This window comes from Nuphar pumila, chromosome 5, assembly GCF_984573655.1.
Source record: "Nuphar pumila chromosome 5, dmNupPumi1.hap1.1, whole genome shotgun sequence".
In the NCBI taxonomy this organism is placed as follows: Eukaryota; Viridiplantae; Streptophyta; class Magnoliopsida; order Nymphaeales; family Nymphaeaceae; genus Nuphar; species Nuphar pumila.
Genome location: NC_143253.1, coordinates 12,661,632 through 12,682,568, shown reverse-complemented (window position 1 = coordinate 12,682,568; position 20,937 = coordinate 12,661,632). Strand labels below are relative to the sequence as shown.

Genomic DNA, 20,937 nt, shown 5'->3' with positions numbered 1-20,937 from the left:
GAAGAAAAGCAAAAGCGTGTAGAAATATTTATTTAACAATAAATAACAAGCAGCCGACCTGGACCAGAATGGAAAACCAACTAGGACAACAGATGAAAGTACTGAAAAAAAAAGTCAGATCGTGGGTCTTTTAACAATTACAAAATTCAGTGTTCTCTAAACCACCTTTATAGAAAGATAAAAAGCAAAAAATGAGTTTCTTTTCCTAAAGGTCTAGAAAAGTAAATGACAGAAAAAAGGAAAAAACAACTCATTGCCTGAACCACCACCGTTGTGCTGCTGCAATAGGAGTCTTCAGAAATGGGGCATAGCGGTTGCTAAAGAGGTTGACAGTTCGACCAAGCTTAGCCCATACACTCTGATGATAGCCAGCAGTTGCAGGAGCATGGTACATGAGCCTCAAGAGCTACAATGAGGAAAAAATCAATGATGACAATTATTGAAATGACAAAGGACATTATAATGCTTTAAAGTTTAAAACCCACAAGAATATTAATCAGTACTAAAATCCTAGGGCACTGTTGAGCGGCTCCACTATCCACGGCTTTACCACTATAAGAAGGGGAAAATTAGGGTTCGATCCCGGTGGGTGCTTTGTTATAAAGAAGAAGAAAATCCTAAGTTACTATATGAAAGTGGGGCATGAACCCGGCACTGGGTATATGCTCCAGCATAGCTATGGAGTGGCTTAAAACCTTGAGAAGAGACATACTCCACCGCACTTGCATGGCGTAGAAAAGATATAGCAACATTATCAGAGTTTGTGTGAAAGCAGTATGTATCGTACCTGCCAATACATGAACACCTGTATGATATTACGTTCCCACCTGACAATGCACATAAAAGTTCAGATATCGGCAAAAAATAAAGCAAGAACTGCATTATAGAACAAGGGGGCAGAGGACTGACGAAAAAAGTGCAATAATGAGAAGAAATCCCAGCCCAATCTCTACATTTGAACTCAAGATGCTGAGTGTTGTGGTGTTTGACTCCACCCAAAGGCATAGAACATCCAAGTATCTCCTGTTAATCAAGCAGTCCTGTAAATCGTAAACCTTCGCAAGAAACTAAATAGATAGATGAGCCTAACAACTAACTACAGAGATGGATGAGTTAAAGGATGACCCAAGAAAATAGAACAAAATTAAACACAACAAATATGACACACACATCAAATTCAAACTCCATGTTTCCTGACATTTTCAGTTAACTTTTATTATACTAAAGCTTGTTAACTGAAAACAATGAGCTTTGTGAAATAGCAAAAACTTAAGAATTAAGGAGAGGCAAAAGTAAACAAGTAACAAAGGAGATAGAAAAGAACGAAAAGGAAAGTAAAAGGAGAAAAGAAAGTACAAGAAACGAAAAAGAAAGAAAAAAAGAGAAAAGATAAAAAACTGCTGTTCATTCATTGCCACCTGCCCATATTTTCCCTAGTCATCATCAGGGAGATCATCACTGTCAAGACACCTCAAAGCATAGTCACCTGTATCATTCAAGGTAATTTCCCGGAGAGATTTTCAATAAGTGGGTTTTTTTCAGCAAAATCTTGGGACTTTTAAAAAAATAATGAAGATAAAAAAATAATAGGTTTTGTATCATTTTTCTTGAAAAAATATAAGAAAATAAGTGTAAAAAGTTTTTTAAACATAAAGAGAAACAAAAAATACAAAAATTGGGCTTAAATATATAAAAATAAGATTTTTTTTAAATATCATGATAATATCACAATATTTTTATTTCTGGAGATATTTTGAAAATTTCGTGATATTTTGCCGATATTATCAGCTGACGTGAAATTGCCAAAAATATTGCAATATTTTCAAAATATCGGCGATATTGGTGACACTGCTTCAAAGATGGAGACAACAACTGGACTGTGCAGCAAAGTTCAGGATTACCCTGATAGGTCCAAGCCAGGGACAGAGTCCAACCTTGAGAGACACTACTACCAAGTTCAGTTACAGGTCTGGTATGGATGAGTCTGTGTCCAAGTCCAGTAAAATTGACAATGCCTTAAAAATGTACAGATGAGTGGGTCAGACTTAATTGAAATTCAGGTTAAATCTGGGCTCTGAGTTTGTATCCCAGCTGACAGCTAGTTATCATACCTTGCCTTTTCACCTAGTTACTAGGATAGGTCCGTAGTTGGTTCCCATCAGGCCAGTTTCAGCTAAAAAGCTTGGTATATAATGATGAAGAATCCATTGGATTTCTCTATCATCGACCCTCGATGACTTTATTGTCCATCTTAAACGTAGAGGAATATCTAAATGCAGAATTTAAATAATATGCTGCAGCATGAAGATGTTGATGAAGCTGCCCAGTCCACCTATGGTCAATGATGTTCCATATGTTAAGACTGCAACTCGTGAATCGGGTTGGATCCACATCCAAATCCAAAACAATTCACCATGTATGATGTTAAAATATGTATATATAAATATATATCTATACATATACTTATATATATGCATATGTATATATATATATAAGTATATATATACATATATGTATATATATACGTTATTTCTTTTTTTCTTTTTTTCTGTACACCCAAAAACCTGATAGGGGTATTTTGGTAAAATCCATGTACTTTTTACTTTTTAGGTTTTTCATTTTTTCTTTCTTTTTATTTTTCCTTTTTTCCTTTTTTTATTTTCATTATTGTAGGACCACAAGGGGCCCCACCCATGTTGGGCTGCCAAGAGACATCATATTCAAAAAAATGAGTGTAGCTGAGATGCGTATGCTTAGATGGATGTGTGAAAATACAATAAAAGATAAGATTCGGAAGAGGAGATACGTAAGAAGGTAGGCGTTGCACCTATTGAAAATAAGATGAGAGAGAATCGTTTACAATGGTTTGGACATATTTGGCGAAGGCCTAATGGTGCTCCAGTTAGAAGGATAGAGAAATGGGAAAATATATTAGTTAAAAGAGGTCGGGGTAGGACTAGGAAGACTTGGATGGAGATGATAGGAAAGGATATGAATGCTTTGAACCTCACCGAGGACATGGCATTGGATAGAAATGATTGGAGGAGAAGGATTCATGTGGAAGACCCAGAATGATTTTCTTTGTTGGTTCATATCGCCGACCCCAATTGTTTTGGGATGAAGGCGTAGTTGTTGTTGTTGCTGTTGTTTGTTGTAGGACCACAAGGGGCCCCACCCATCTAGTCATTGGGGCCCCAACGGACCGTTGGGGCTCCCAACGACTAGAAGGGAGCCCCCTTGTGGTCCCTTTCTCTTGCATTTGATCCTCTATAAATAGAGGGCTTTCCCTCTTGTAATGCTATGGGTTTTCAACCCACTTCTCTTCTTCAATAATATTTGCTTTTGCCGTTTAGGCACTTTACCCCTTAGTGGGTTACGTATGCACTTTAAGTGCTTGTGTTCTTGGCTTCTTATCTAAAGAGTGCTTTGCACTGTTGGTGCTTCCGCTAGTTTCATTACATGGTATCAGAGCCTTCTAGTTGGTGATCTTGTCTCTCTTCTTGTAGGTGCATTGGGAAGCATGCCTCTCAATCTTTTGAAGATACCAAAGGTTATTCTTGGCATCCATGGATCGCGAATCAAAAGTGAAGCTCTCTTTTAAGCTCAATGGATCTAATTATCTTACGTGGCCCTCCGCTATGGAAAACCACCTAAGATGTAAGAAACTTTGGGGTTTTGTTATGGGAACTACTCCCGAACCTTCTCTTGTGCTCACTAAAATTGAAGGTGGGGTTGAAAAAGCTTTAGATGGCGATGAGCGCATCAAAGCTATCAATGATCACCAATCCAAAGTAGAGGATTGGGAAAGTAACCATGCCAAAATCTTGACATGGTTCATGAACAATGTTGACCTCAAGAATTGTGCCAACATTGCTAAGTTTAGAAGAGCCAATGAGGCATGGTTCTTTCTTAAGGGTATGTATACCCAAAAAGATCTAGCTAGACAATTTTTTGTCAAGAAAAAATTAGATCTACTAGACAAGCGGATATGAGTGTCAGCGATTACTTTAGTGCTTTAACCCCTCTTTGGGATGAACTTGCTCTTCTTGAGCCCAAGTGGGTGGTTCCGAAAGATATTGAGCTAAGAGAGAACAAATTGAAAAGGAGCATTTCTTTCAAATTCTTCATGGGCTTCGGCCGGAATTTGAACAAGTTAGGGCATCTCTTCTTTATATAAGTAAAACCTTACCTATTGAAGATGCTCTTGCCGAAGTATGCCAAAAGGAAACTCGTCTTGGCATAAGTATTAAGAGTGATGAAATTTTGGCCGTTACTAGGCCCGGCTCAAATGTAATAACATATAGACCTCCCTATTTTTCCAAAAACAATGGGTATAAAAAGGGAGTGATTTGTCACTATTGTAATGAACCGGGGCATATTAAGCCGGTTTGTCCAAAGCTCAAAGGAAAGGTGGTCGCGGTTGGAGAAAATTCTCCAAAGAAGGAAGAAGAAAATGCCAATGGAAGAGATATCAAAGAAACTCTTAGCCATATTTCCGAAGTTCTCCAACATCTTCTCAAGGCTTCCTCACCATCAACATCAGGAGCCGCCATAGCCTATTCTTCATCACCTCCAGGTATGTGGATACTAGACTCTGGTGCTTCTTTTCATATGACATCTCATAAAACCTTTCTTTCTAATGTTTTTTCCGAACCCATATCTTCTTATGTGTCAACGGTCGATGGGATATCTTTGAAAATTGAAAGTATTGAAACACTTGATTTAAAATCCTCTCAAAACTTTTTTGTTCCCAAAGTAAGAGTTGTTCCAAAAGTTAACCTAAACCTTTTTTACGTTTCCCAAATTACCGATCATGGATGACAAGTCTCTTTCTCACCTAAAGATTGCACCGTGCAGGATCTCCAACCAGGGAAGCTGATTGGGCAAGGCCATAGGAGGGGCGATCTTTATTTTATAATTTTTTTGACTCCTCCATCCAAGTCATTTTGTAATTTTGTAAATGACAAAAGTATTGAAGTTTGGCATAAGAGACTTGTAAAGACAAACACATGACTTGTAAAGATTGCATTTTTGGGAAATCTAAAGCTATTCCATTTCCTCAAAAAAATTATGTTCTCAGTAGGCCATTTGAGCTTGTTCATTCTGATGTATAGGGACCCTCCCCTGTTGTATCCAAAGGAGGTTTTTCATATTACGTAGTTTTTGTTGACGACTTCACTCGATTTACGTGGATTTACTTCATAAATTGCAAATCTGAGGTTTTCTCTTTTTTCAAAGAATTTCATGCAATGGTTAAAAATCAATTTTTAGGAAACCTATCCATTCTTACATCCGATTCGGGAGGCGAATATATGTCCAATGACTTTCAAAACTACTTAAAAGAAAACAAAATTTGTCATCAACGTTCTTGTCCAAACACCCCGCAACAAAATGGCCTTGCGGAAAGAAAGCATAGACACGTAATAGAGACCACAAGAACTTTATTAGTTTCCAAGAACATTCCAAAATATTTTTGGGCCGAAGCGGTTCTAACCTCAACATATTTAATCAATAGAACCCCTTCATCCTCTTTGAAAAATCTTTCTCGTTTGAAAAACTTTATAATATGTCTCATGATTATAAAAGACTAAGAATTTTTTGATGTAAATGTTTTGTCCTAACTCACAAAAACGATAAACTTTCTTCAAGGGCAATTGAATGTATTTTCTTAGGATATGGCGAAAAACAAAAAGGCTACCGATGTTTTGACCTGTTAAACAACAAACTTTATATATCAAAAGATGTCACTTTCTTAGAAGAAGAAAATGGTTTTTCGCATAACCTAAATGAAAATGTTGATTATTCCTTTTTATTTGACTTGTTACTGTTAGAAAGTGGCTTTGAATACATTAGGTTCAATAAAGAACCCATACACATGCACATGAAGTGCGAATAAACCCATTAAAGGGAACAACATAAGCACATAATGTGCTAACACATAAACCCACACAAGGGGCAAAAATATGACATAAAGTCATAAGTTGAATATTATTGAAGAAGAAGGGGGTATAAACCCCATACAATGGAGCATAAGCTCCTCTAAGGAGAGTAAAGAATACAAAGGGGGAGACCCCTATTTATAACACAAGAGAGGGGCCACCAAGGGGGCTCCCAAAGGAGTCGTTGGGAGCCCCCAACGACTCTTTGGGGAGCCTCCCTAGGTGGCGCAAACCACAAAAAAAGGAAAAATAAAAAAGAAAATTAAAAATAAAATTACAAACATATTTCAAATGGAATATGCGTAAAAATTGTGAAATGTCTAAACTACCCCTATGCCTATAAATAGATAAATATATATTATATATATATAATTAGGATAATACATATGCATATATACCATATATGAATATGTATTATCCTTTATATATATAAAATATATATAATATTACAATTGTCGAATGATACATTTTAACACCCCCCCTCAAGCTTTGCGTGGGGGAACGAAAAGATTGAAGAAAGCAAGAGGAAGAATCTCAAGGCTTCAATAGCCTTCAGGACGAATGCCATTGTAAATGTCTCCCTCCAATGTCTTTAACGATGAGCACCTTCCATGATCTATCCAAGGTACTTCTTTTCCTCTTATCTTCAAGATCCCGAGGAACAACAACAAAGAACAAGTAAAAAATATCTTTGCACTTTACTCAAAAAGGAACATTCCTAACAAGGTGCAAAATTTATGCATAATAGGATAATTACTTTAGCATGAAAATAAAATTTAGAAAACCAACAACAACAACAACTACGCCTTCATCCCAAAACAATTGGGGTCAGCGATATGAACCAAAAAAGAAATTCATTTTGGGTCTTCCACATGAATCCTTTTCCTCCAATCATTTCTATCCAACGCCATGTCCTCGATGAGGTTCAAAGCATTCATATCCTTTCCTATCATCTCCATCCAAGTCTTCCTAGGTCTACCCCGACCTCTTTTAACTAATATATTTTCCCATTTCTCCAACCTTCTAACTGGAGCATCATTAGGCCTTCGCCGAATATGTCCAAACCACCGTAAACGATTCTCTCGCATCTTATTTTCAATGGGTGCAACACCTACCTTCTTACGTATCTCTTCGTTCCGAATCTTATCTTTTATTGTATTTCCACACATCCATCTAAGCATCCGCATCTCAGCTACACTCATTTTTTGAATATGATGTCTCTTGGCAGCCCAACATTCCGTACCATAAAGTAAAGCGGGTCTAATAGTCGTCCTATAAAACTTTCCCTTCAACCGCAATGGCATTCTACGATCGCACAACACTCCAGTAGCACTTTTCCATTTCATCCACCCAACCTTTATCCTATGATTTACATCTCCATCAATTTCTCCATACTTTTGAATGATGGATCCCAAATATTTGAAATAATCATTCACCGGTATATCTTGCTCACCAAGCTTCACTACACTCCCATCACTACTTCGTTGCTTACTAAACCGACATTCCATATATTCAGTCTTACTCTTACTCAACTTAAAACCTCTAGCTTCCAATGTCTGTCTCCATAATTCTAACTTAGCATTAACCCCAGCTCTAGACTCATCAATCAAAACAATATCATCAGCAAACAACATACACCACGGTACATTTTCTTGAATTGATCTCGTAAGCTCATCCATCACTATCGCAAATAGGAAAGGGCTTAAAGCAGATCCTTGATGTAACCCAACCGTTATCGGAAAATTGGTTGTCACCCCTCCACAAGTGCGGACATTGGTTACTACTCCTTCATACATATCTTTAATTATACTAATGTACTTGAGAGAAACACCTTTCTTCATCATTGTCCACCAGAGAACGTCCCTAGGTACTCTATCGTATGCCTTCTCTAAATCAATAAAAACCATATGCAAATCTTTGTTCCTCTCTCTATATCTTTCAATAAGTTGTCTAAGAAGATGTATAGCTTCCATAGTTGATCTTCCAGGCATAAAACCAAATTGATTCTCCGATATCATGACAACCTTCCTCAACCTAGACTCAATCACCCTCTCCCAAAGTTTCATAGTATGACTCATGAGTTTTATACCACGATAGTTTGTGCAATCTTGTATATCACCCTTATTCTTATATAAAGGCACCAAAGTACTCTTCCTCCACTCATTAGGCATCTTATTTGTTCGCCAAATCAAGTTAAAAAGATTTGTCAACCATTCTAAACCTTTCTCTCCCAAGCATTTCCAAGCCTCGATAGGTATACCATCTGGGCCAACTGCCCTTCTTGATTTCATTTTCTTCAAAGCCTCTGCAATTTCTTTCTTTTGAATCTTGCGCATGAAGTCACGATTTATCTCATGAAAAGGAATGGAGAAGTCTCCAAGATCTTGAGCATGACTATCATTAAATAGCTTATCAAAATAATCTTTCCATCTCTCCTTAATCTCCTCATCTTTGACTAAAACCCTTTGCGTTTCATCTTTGATACATCTAACCATACCCAAATCCTTCGATTTCCTATCTCTCATCTTTGCAAGCCTATAAATATCCTTCTCGCCTTCTTTGGTATCCAACTTGTCATAAACCTCCTTATATACCTTAGCCCTCGCGTTTCGAACAACTTTTTTAGCTTCCTTCTTTGCTATCATATACTTCTCCAAATTCTCATTATCACGACTCTTACTTAGATTTCTATAACACTCTCTTTTAACCTTAATAGCTAATTTGACATCCTCGTTCCACCATGATGTATCCTTACCTAGTGGTGCACCGCCTTTAGACTCACCCAATACCTCCTTAGCTACTTTTCTCATACCACCCGCTATCTTATTCCACATTGATTCTGAATCCTCCTCGAGACACCAATCAACTTCCTTAACTACCTGCTCTACAAACATTCCTTGTTTAGCTCCTTTCAGTGCCCACCACTTAATTCTAGGATCTATTCTATGTCTATCCCTTTTGCGGCATTGTCTAATTCTAAGATCTAAAATTAAGACTCTATGTTGTGTAGCTACACTTTCTCCTGGTATAACCTTACAATCGATGCAACAACCCCTATCTCTCTTTCTAAGTAGGAAAAAATCTATTTGACTCGTATTAACCCCACTTTTAAATGTTACTAGGTGAGACTCCCTCTTCCTAAACCAAGTTTTCAAAATCATATATCATGTTTAAAGAGTGAGCAGAAACATATTGCAAGAATGCATAATGCATTCATAAGGTACAAACACAACCCCATAATGGGAGAATAACAAAATAGCCCACTAAGGGACACCACAATAATCCTACGAAGAGGCATAAGCAACATATACTTTATTGAATGAGATCCTAAAAGGCCATAAAGAGCATATGCATATATTATCATGAAATGAATTAATACGTAAATGAATCATTAATGAACATGCTTCAAACATATAATGAAGTGCCAAACAAGAGAAACGAAGTCTCCAAGCATACATTAGACAAAAAATAAACACAAGAGTTCACAAGGTTTTAAATCCATTTACGAGGCAAAACGAATAGTGTTATTTGAGTAGAGAATCTTACCCATTTAGGAAAATCTCACTCAATTGACAAAAAAGGACACATTTTGCATACAAAAGTGGCCAAAATACCATTAGCACTTAGTATATAGATTAAATGCCAAAAAATCAACTTGATTTTAAAATATGCATATCAAAAATATGATTCACTTGAATATCTTTAAAACACAAGTCATGAATAAAATTTTGCAAATTTCAACAATAGTTCATCCATTACAAACAACTACCTCATTAGTCCTCCAAAACCCATAAATCAAGTGTATAAGCTACTAGATTAAGAATATAAATATAATGCCATTAAAGGCCAAAGACACACAAAAAGGTGTGCAAAAGAATCTCTTGTCTACATATAATAATACTTGAAATGAGTGCATCTACGACAAGAACAAGAGAATACACGCCAACATGGACCAAAAGCATCGCTTGTCTACGTAAAAATACACTCAAAACCAAATATGTTCAGCTACTAGAACAAGAGTAACAAGCCAACCATGGGTTAAAACACAATACATCTCTTGTCTACATAAGATGACACTTGAAATGAGTGAAATAAGCCAACCATGGGCATACATCTCAGCGACTAGAGCAATGACACAAACGCCAACATGGACTAAAATCACACACCATGGTGTGAATCAACGTGCCTTGTCTACATAAAATAACACTCAAGACAAGTATGTTCAGCTACTAGACCAAGAGAGCAAAAGCCAACAAAGGGCTACCAACACACGAAGGTGTAATAAAATTCTTGTCTACATATGATGACACTTAGATAAGGGGCATAAAAGGAGAAGACTTTTGAGGTAATCAAACTTGTAATGACAAACATATATATAAATCAAACCTTGAATCAATAAAACAATATTCTTCAAAAAAGAATACCCATAAAAACAACATTTTGGAATAAACTATGTAAAAGTATCTTCAACAAGATACAATAACCGATAGTTAAATATTCTTGAAAATAAATGTGTGAACATACGCACACCAAGAACATATGGAACACTTGTGCACAAAAGCACAAAATCACAAATGTGCAAATGCACTCATAATTTTCATAAACAATGGAAGGTTGGGCAATAATCCCTAAAACCTTGATTTCAATATACCTTAAAACATTTTAAGGTTTCAAACATCATATATCCATCACATTTATATATAAATAAGAGCATCCATAAGATCAATGGCCAACATCAAACTAGTGACACACTCATATACTAAATCATTCTAGAGTCCCAAGGTGCCCATAACTCACCTCAACCCCCATCTATAATATGGTAAGTGGACAATCTAAAAAGACATAACAACGAGTGTCACACTCATAATTAGAGATCATATACCAAATCATTCTAGAGTCCCAAGGTGCCCATAACTCACCTCAACCACCATCTATAATATGGCAATTTGGACAATCTAAAATGATATAACACGAGGTGCCCATAACTCACCTCAACAAACATCTCTAATAAAACAATAATAAGGCCAAAACAATGATGCATTAAAGAAACATGTGATGGACAAATATAAATGCCACAAAAAGGCAATAAACACTTTATGAATCATTTTTCAAAGAAAAGATGACTGATTAAAAATTGAATCAAAGGTCCAATATAATCCATCACAATAATATGCTTTATAACAACAATTTTGCATAAACATGAATTATGCTTAATCCTAAAAAGAAGTCATTTATACAAAAAAGACTTATTATGCAACTAACACAATTATGAAATATTAAGCAACATCATGCGTAAGAACCGATTTGGAATAATCAAATAGTCAAAAACAAGCCTCAACTATGATAGATATAAAGTGCAATTAAATGCACACCAAATGATAATAGATGCACTTTTATGCAATGCAAGATTTTTAAATAACAATAATCTTGAATAAGCAAATAACAAACTTAGGCCAATATAGACATTCATAAAGATGGTGAAGTTTGAAAAATCTTATGAAATTCACTATTGTAACTTAAAAAATGATGCTCACAACCAATCTCAAAAGATCCACAAAGGGTTACAAGTATTAATGAATCGTTGAAGGATATTATGCAAGGAAAAAGATACTCACAAACAATCTTCTCACAACAACCATGAAATATTCATAAAAGAGTATATACTCACAAGAAGATTATAAGGACCGAAAGGCTCCTTAAAGAGAGCTCAAAACACACAAAATTCCTAAAAAAGGGGGAAACTCCACTAAAGTGAGAGAAATTCCAACAAAGAAGAATAATAGATTTGTTAAAAAAACCTTATGATAAAGTAAGATTGTACTATGGCATAAATCTATAAAATTAAACATTTATTGAGGAAAAATTCAAAAGCTTTTAAGTTTTATCAAAAAACATGACTTAATAGATTATTACGAACTCCTAATGTAATAAGTACGCAACAAACATTAGTGAAGACCATAAATTTTATAATGAGACAAGCTCTTTAAATCAAATTGAAAATTTTTTTAAGAGTATAAAGATGCAAAGAAAATCACCATATTCCATAAGACTATTTTAAAACTTAATTCAACCGGAATTATATAAAAAAAAACTTTCTTAATTAAATGTTGCTCATATAAAAAGGACACATTGGGTAAGTGAATCAAAACTTATTAAGGAATTTAGCATTTTTCGAAAAACTACATCTCACAAACATTTTAATCTTAACATACCTTTCTTTAAAGACTTACCATATATAAAAGGTATTCTTATAAACAAAGTTAGATTTAAAATATAAATTCAAGGCTCCAACGGTCATAAATCTTTACCGACCCATTAAGTTTTGAGCAATCATATATCTAATTTTTTTCGCCAAACAAGTTATCATTTTCAAAATTTTCAAAGAAAAACATACGAAAAAGTATGTATACGAAAAAGATTCAATAGAGTATCAAGTAACTCAAATTTTTATAAAAAGACATAATGACAAAGAGTACACATAAAAAAAACACATTAAATTCTTCATACAATACTTAAGGAAATAGAATGCATACCTAATAACTTTAAGAAAGAAAAGAGAGAGAAATAAATACTTCACCATTTTTCTTTAAAAATTTCTTGAATACCACGCTTCCCGATGCACCAAAGAGCAACTCAATCTCAACTTGGCTCTGATACCATGTTAGAAAGTGGCTTTGAATACATTAGGTTCAATAAAGAACCCATACACATGCACATGAAGTGCGAATAAACCCATTAAAGGGAACAACACAAGCACATAATGTGCTAACACATAAACCCACACAAGGGGCAAAAATATGACATAAAGTCATAAGTTGAATATTATTGAAGAAGAAGGAAGAAGGGGGTATAAACCCCATACAATGGAGCATAAGCTCCTCTAAGGAGAGTAAAGAATACAAAGGGGGAGACCCCTATTTATAACACAAGAGAGGGGCCACCAAGGGGCTCCCAAAGGAGTCGTTGGGAGCCCCCAACGGTCACATTTGTGACCGTTGGGGGCTCCCCAACGACTCTTTGGGGAGCCTCCCTAGGTGGCGCAAACCACAAAAAAGGGAAAAATAAAAAAGAAAATTAAAAATAAAATTACAAACATATTCCAAATGGAATATGCGTAAAAACTGTGAAATGTCTAAACTACCCCTATGCCTATAAATAGATAAATATATATAATTAGGATAATACATATGCATATATACCATATATGAATATGTATTATCCTTTATATATATAAAATATATATAATATTACAATTGTCGAATGATACATTTTAACAGTTACCTCAAGGAAAAAATATAAATGATCATGTTGAAACTATTGAATCTTGTGAAACTCTCATCGAGGATCATTTTGAACCTCCAGATGATGGGCAACATGACCTACAAGAAAATATACCAAGTCACACACAAGTTTATTCTAGAAGGAATGAAAGTAATCCACTTGTGCCCTTGAAAAATTCTCTCAAAACGAGTCGATAGAAGAATCCTCTCAAAGAAGATCAAATCGTATTTCTAAAATACCTAATAAATTTGTATCTTATGATTCTTTTTCTCCAAATTTTTGAGCCTGTTTGTTAGCTCTTCACTCATTCAATGAACCATCTCATTATAGCGATGCTAAACAATATGCTCATTGGAATGAAGCAATGAAACTTGAACTTAAGACACTTAAAAAGGCACAAACTTGGAAAATCATTGATTTTCCTAATGACAAGAAACCCATTGGATGTAGATGGGTTTTCAAAATAAAAACTAAGAGTGATGGTTCTTTAGAAAGATTTAAGGCTCGATTAGTAGCCAAAGGATATACCCAAGAATATGAGGTGGATTATGATGAGACTTTTGCCCCTGTTGCTCGAATGACTAGTATTTGAGCCCTTATTGCAATAACTTCTATTAAAAAATGACCTATTTTTCAACTTGACGTTAAGAATGCCTTTTTAAATGAAAATCTGAGTGAAGAAGTATATATGGAACCACCTCCTGGCATGAATTTAAATGGTAAAATTTTGAAATTAAAAAAGGCTTTATATGGCTTTAAGCAAGCTCCTAAAGCTTGGTATGACAAGTTTAGTAATGTATTAATCAATTTGAGATTTATTTCTTGTTATACTGACACTGCTCTTTTTGTTAAGAAAACAGGCGACTCCATTGTTATTCTACTTTTGTATGTTGATGATATGATCATCATTGGTAGTGACAAAAAGGGAATAAATGATGTTAAGTCCATATTAAAGAAAACTTTTGATATGTCTGACCTTGGATTTTTGAGATATTTTTTAGGTATTGAAGTGGCATACTCTCCACGAGGATATATTCTATCTCAAATAAAATTAGCAGCAGACATTTGTACCAAGTCAGGACATTTGTACCAAGTCAGGAGTATCTGATGAAAAGAAAGTTGAAACTCCTGAAGTTATTAATGCAAAGTTGAGGCTTGAGGATGGCGTTCTACTTGAGGACCCCACCCCTATCGTCAATTGATTGAATCCCTTACTTACTTATCCATCACCCATCCTGATATAGCTCATGCGGTTCATGCTGCAAGCCAGTTTCAGCATGCGCCAACTACAGTTCACATGGCGGCCGTGATGCGAATTGTGCGATACATCAAGAATACCGTCTCCAAAGAGCTTTTCTTATCCTCCTCTTCATCTCTTGAATTAACTGCTTTTACTGATACTGACTGGGGAGGAAATCCCAATGATCGAATCTTAACTACTGAGTTTTGCATTTTTTTAGGTGAATCTCTCATTTCTTGGAGATGTAAGAAGCAGCAAAAGGTTTCACTATCATTCACTGAAGCTAAATATCGGGCCATGACAATGACAACTATGAAAATCGTATGGCTTAGAAGTCTCCTCTGTGACATGGGCGTTGTCATTACATCTTCCACCAAGATGTGTTGTGATAACAAAAGCGCGATCTACATTGCAAGCAATCATACATTTCACGAGTGGACCAAGCATATTGAAATGAATTGCCATTATGTTTGAGACGAATATCTCAGAGGAACTATCACATTACCATATGTTACTTCAGAATATCAACTGGCTGACTTCTTCACCAAAGCGCTTCCAACTCCGCGTTTTTTGTTTCTTTTTAGCAAACTTTCGGTCTTCTCCCCGTAAAGTTTGAGGAGGCGTGTTAAAATATGTATATATAAATATATATCTATACATATACTTATATATATATATACAAGTATATAGATACAAGTATATATATACATATATGTATATATATATATACGTGATTTTTTTTTCTTTTTCTGTACACCCAAAACCCGATAGGGGTATTTTGGTAAAATCCATGTACTTTTTACTTTTTACTTTTTTCATTTTTTCTTTCTTTTTATTTTTCCTTTTTTTCTTTTTTTCTTTTCATTATTGTAGGACCACAAGGGGCCCCACCCATCTAGTCGTTGGGGCCCCAACGGACCGTTGGGGCTCCCAACGACTAGAAGGGAGCCCCCTTGTGGTCCCTTTCTCTTGCATTTGATCCTCTATAAATAGAGGGCTTTCCCTCTTGTAATGCTATGGGTTTTCAACCCACTTCTCTTCTTCTTCAATAATATTTGCTTTTGCCGTTTAGGCACTTTACCCCTTAGTAGGTTACGTATGCACTTTAAGTGCTTGTGTTCTTGGCTCCTTATCTAAAGAGTGTTTTGCATTGTTGGTGCTTCTGCTAGTTTCATTGCAGTATGATTCCTTTGTATTTTCTTCTTGTACCAAAGGGTAATATTGTAATTAGTCAACATAGCTATTACTATAAATGATGGGACGTCACCCTAGGGAAGGGTAAGACACCTTTCCTATTTTCCTTGGGTTTTTTTCTTCTCCTTTTCTTTCTTGTCTGATTGTTGTGCAGGACACGACTTCCAAGGGGTATATTTTTTGTTTTGTTTTTCAATCTATCAACACATAACAGTTCCTATATGATAACAATGTTCAAGCTTGGCATTGGTATGTGTTAAGGACACTCATATATATATATATATATATATATATATATATATATATATATATATATATATATATATATATATATATATATATATATATATATTGATGTTGTAATGATGGTCAAGCTTTGGTTTCATGTTTAGGATGTGTCAGCATGATGTTCTTATGTGGTTAACAGACATTGTTTGTTGAGGCATCATCCTCCACTTATAAGGCATCTACAAGCGTGTCTCACTTGTTGTGCATGCTTCACTGCAATCCCTTTTCTTTATATTAAAATAAGCATTCCTTGTTTTTAAAAGAATTGAAAGTGAAAATTGTGTTAGATGGAATTTAATTGTGAAAAGGTAGGCAATACAGTGCTAGCCACCCATATAGTTTGGCACAGATAAAATGTTTAGCAGCAATTGAAAATTTTAAATCTTGTTTCATCGTGCTCTTGTGAAGCTTTTATCTTTTCATGTGATTTATGTAGTTACAGAGTTTCATGTGTTAGTTGTTCTTGAATGATCAAATGAAGCAGTTGAGATTTCCTTTCCAAGTTTTGACTCCTTTGGGCTACTTCCCACTAAAAAAAGCTACTCGGTCCTTTTGAAGGTGCGAGTGGGGAGGTGTGAAACCCCTTTCTGAAGGAGAGGAATGGCGCGGGAAGTGGCAGTCAGCGATTGGGCTAAGTACCTTTGCAAACCACTCGGCCAATCACTGAATCTGCTCCCAATTGATAAGAGCATGTTGAACTGGAATTAGACATGAGTCTTTTTTTATTTACACGGAGAAACCACCCCCAGGATCAGAGACCTAGTTGCTATGGATCAGCCTGCCGCACTTACGGTCATTATCCTGGCAGTGTAAAACTCTGTGGGCTTACCCCTTGCTCCCAGGGAGTCCTCATGCTTCGGCTTGAGCAAGGGGTGATGCCCATGGTATTTGAACCTAGACCGCCTGCCTAACGGCCTAGGCCCCATCCCACTATGCCAAACCCCTTTGGGGTGGAATTAGACATGAGTTGCTCATCAGAATGTGTGTTTTCGGTAGGTTTGTCATTATGAGACTATCATATAGTTCCATAAGTGGTGCCTTAAATTAAACTTGAGGCCTATTTTTTAAAAACTTCATTATCTGTTGGAGAGATCTCCAAGAATTGTTTCACAAATTTCACAATAATTTCCTTCATATTTTCATGGAATTTCGTTGTAGCCCAGTTAGTTGATGGAATAGGTCGCACAAGTATTGGTGGAAAAGCACCCTCTGGCCTACAAAGGTGGCACATTCACGCATGTACGAAGAAGAGATAACGCGGACCACATGGAAGCCAAAATGTGCAACTGACATGCTAAGTGCAAATTCTATTAGGGGAATCATTTATCTGCTAAGTCAGGTTTGCCAAAATGGATGTAATTTGTGGCCACCTATGAAGTTTTTGGTAAAGGAACAATTTTATGAAAAATGACGAGAGCCAAAACACCCAAAGAAAAAGAGTAAATTCAGTACTTTGGACCAATTAATTGATGCAAGGCGGAATCAGGAGGGTGGCGTAGTTAGGTGATTGGGTCCGAATACTTTACAAAGTACTCGAGGCATATAAAGCACAGAAAATTGCTAGTGTGCAGCGATTTTTTTGTGTAAAACACAAACATAGAAAATTGCTATGCAGCGATTTTCTGTGTTTTGTGTTTCCCGAATGTTGAGGAAAAACCAAGAATAACAGAAATAAGCAGAAGCACTTCCACTTTATGTGAATTACTTAAGAAATTCAATAAACACTTAATATGCGCAATCACATAAACCCCAACTATGTAAGCAAGAAGCAAGGCATTTTAAAATTCTAATAAGTGAAGCCAGAAGAAAATTTGGAGTCAAACCATAAGTGAGACGAAAATCATATTAAATGTGAATCTATTTTTTAACTAATAAAAGCACATGATCTATGTGTCCTAGAAATATAAAACATCAAAAACATCAGTCTTAAAACTAAATAGTGAAAAGAGTTACACATGTAAAATTCTAATAATAGGTGCTGACTATTCATACAGCAACCAACAAAGCATAAAGATTCATGTTGAATAATATGAATTGCATAATACTAATTATCAATTTTAATAAGATTGAGGCAAAAACATACCATGACCTATTAATGATTATAAACAAAACCAATAAAATTTCAATAGATTTTCTCAAAATATAAAGAAAAAGAAGTGGTATTTTTCAGAATTACATTCCAATATTTGGCTATCACGACTACAAATACTAGGCAATGGTGCTTGTTTTGAAAATCATAACTTCAATTTTCTGGAATTGTGTTTATTAGTTCGTCTCCTAAAAGTCATGTTTTTCATAGAAAAGCCTCTCTTCTACAAATGCTTCAGAAGTAAGGTGCTTCCTGCTTCAAATATGTGCTACTCACTCCACTATGGCACTTCTAGTAGCTCTGATTGTGACCTAGAACATGCTAGTGATCACAATGGAAATTTGTCATGGTAATGCAATATCCCTTTTCATCCCATGTGGTCATATCTTACTAGTGACGCAACTTAACCAAAGTTATAGGAGGAAAATGCCAAGTCCAAGAATTTGCTGCCTTTAATTTCTCCAAATCCCCAAGTCCCTCCAATGCATAGCGCTCAAAGTAGCCTTCGTTCTTCACCAAGTCTTGATGGTATTCTAGCCATTTGAACCATCTTGGGTTCTTGATAACTAAAATCACTCCATATCCTCAGGGGTATGCTGGCCAACATTCTGCACTGCCATCATATCAAGGAAATCTATGCCAAATTGTTAACATGAGCTCACTCTCTCATCCCCATTAATGCAGCCTACACCAACCACCACCTTTTCTCATCCCCATTAATGCTATCCTGCGTTGCTATTGGAACCCAATCAGCCACATTCATTTGCAAGTGATCATTATCTTTTTCATGGTTTTCCTTTTGCTTCCTTATTGATTCCTATTTTACTCGAGTCAAACCTTAAAAATAGCAGCACTAGGTGATAATTTTGCAGCATCCTGCTTTACGTTGATCTTATAGTCTGGTTCCTTTCCTTTGGGTAGCACTAAGCCACATTTACTGGACTTTAGCATAATAAATAGGTTCCCAAATACAAGAGCTTGTTTTTTCATACTGCAACTCGAAAACTAAAATTACCATGAAAACAATTTGGTTCCATCTCTTGATTGATTTAGACTGGTTGCTGCCATCACTGTTGTGTTTCACCCCCTTGTCAGGGTGCTTAAGTCAATTCAGCACCTTTAAGTGTTTATGCTCATTCAGTTTTTTAATAAAATTTTGGATTATTATCTAATTCAACAACAACAACAACAACTACGCCTTCATCCCAAAACAATTGGGGTCGGCGATATGAACCAACAAAGAAAATCATTATGGGTCTTCCACATGAATCCTTCTCCTCCATTCATTTCTATCCAATGCCATGTCCTCGGTGAGGTTCAAAGCATTCATATCCTTTCTTATCACCTCCATCCATGTCTTCCTAGGCCTACCCCGACCTCTTTTAACTAATATATTTTCCCATTTCTCCATCCTTCTAACTGGAGCATCATTAGGCCTTCGTCGAATATGTCCAAACCACCATAAACGATTCTCTCTCATCTTATTTTCAATGGGTGCAACGCCTACCTTCTTACGTATCTCCTCGTTCTGAATCTTATCTTTTATTGTATTTCCACACATCCATCTCAGCATACGCATCTCAGCTACACTCATTTTTTGAATATGATGTCTCTTGGCAGCCCAACATTCCGTACTAAATAGTAAAGCGGGCCTAATAGTCATCCTATAAAACTTTTCCTTCAACCGCAATGGCATTCTACGATCGCACAACACTCCAGTTGCACTCTTCCATTTCATTCACCCAACCTTTATCCTATGATTTACATCTCCATCAATTTCTCCATACTTTTGAATGATAGATCCCAAATATTTGAAAGAATCATCCACCGGTATTTCGTGCTCACCAAGCTTCACTACACTCCCATCACTACTTCGTTGCTTACTAAATCGACATTCCATGTATTCTGTCTTACTCTTACTCAACTTAAAACCTCTTGCTTCCAATGTCTAATTCACTGGATAAAAATATCAAAATAAAAAGCATAAAAAATAATGAGAGTTTACAAGGAACAGAAAAAGGAAATCAATCAACCAAAACCCCTGTGCTGAATATTAACATGGTTCAAGATCAAATTCTATATGATTTTCAAAGCAAACATTGAACAAGAACCAAGTGTGCTTGGCAATTTTTGGAAGACATCCACCTCAGCGTGAGGCATATGCCTCAAAGTGTAGTAGACAAGCTGCATACAGAAACATAAACAGAGGCTTATGCCTCATTATGCGTAAGTGATACACACCAAATTGCCAGTACCTCTTATAAAAATGAGGCATAACCCCGATTGAGCTGCTCGAGCTCCTGACAAGCCCAAGCTAAATAAACCAAGCTCGAGCTGGCTCGTTTCATTAAAAAAAGAAGCAATGTCACAAAGCTGCAAAGCTGAAAGCAATAGGATTTGAAGTCTAAACCTATTGTTTACAGTTTTGACATCCACTATGTTTAGTAAGCAACAGAACAGAACAAGTGTTAATGGTGGTTGCTTCATGTTTAAGCTGCATCTCAAGACAACACTAAGGCATTTCTTAATGTATTCATACCACAAAAAGCCAGAAAACACAATTGTGGATGTGAGCAAATTATAAAAGACTACCATGTATCTCTTTAACTGATTCCAGAACTCAGCAAATATGATCGTTAAGTTAACTAAAAGGCTGATTATTGCAAACAACTCAATAATGCAACCTAGAATACCACTGCAAATTTCCATACCTATAAAAGTTGGAATGATTAAAACTACGCCTTAGGAACTTTGCGACATGCTCGAGGGCCCAACAAAGCACTGGTATTAGAGAAACTGCCATACAATCCAAAAAGGGCATGATCAGCAAAGGAAATGGGAAGAACAAAAAAACATGAAAGATTTTAAACAATTGCATCAAGAATCCATGTTAGAGGCTGTTTACT

At 35.9% G+C, this 20,937-nt stretch overlaps 1 protein-coding gene across 2 annotated transcripts in view; it reads right to left on the bottom strand.

Annotated features, from left to right (window-relative positions):
• Positions 1-20,937, bottom strand: part of LOC149836823 (uncharacterized) — a 32,808-nt gene continuing 11,871 nt past the window's right edge. For both annotated transcript variants that reach the window (XM_090005597.1, XM_090005596.1), the window contains exons 7-10: positions 20,743-20,827; positions 910-1,023; positions 788-827; positions 1-406 (exon numbers count right to left, since the gene is read on the bottom strand). In XM_090005597.1, coding sequence (XP_089861723.1) covers positions 251-406; positions 788-827; positions 910-1,023; positions 20,743-20,827 — 395 coding nt within the window. In that variant the 3' untranslated portion in view covers positions 1-250. The remainder of the gene's footprint in view (positions 407-787; positions 828-909; positions 1,024-20,742; positions 20,828-20,937) is intronic.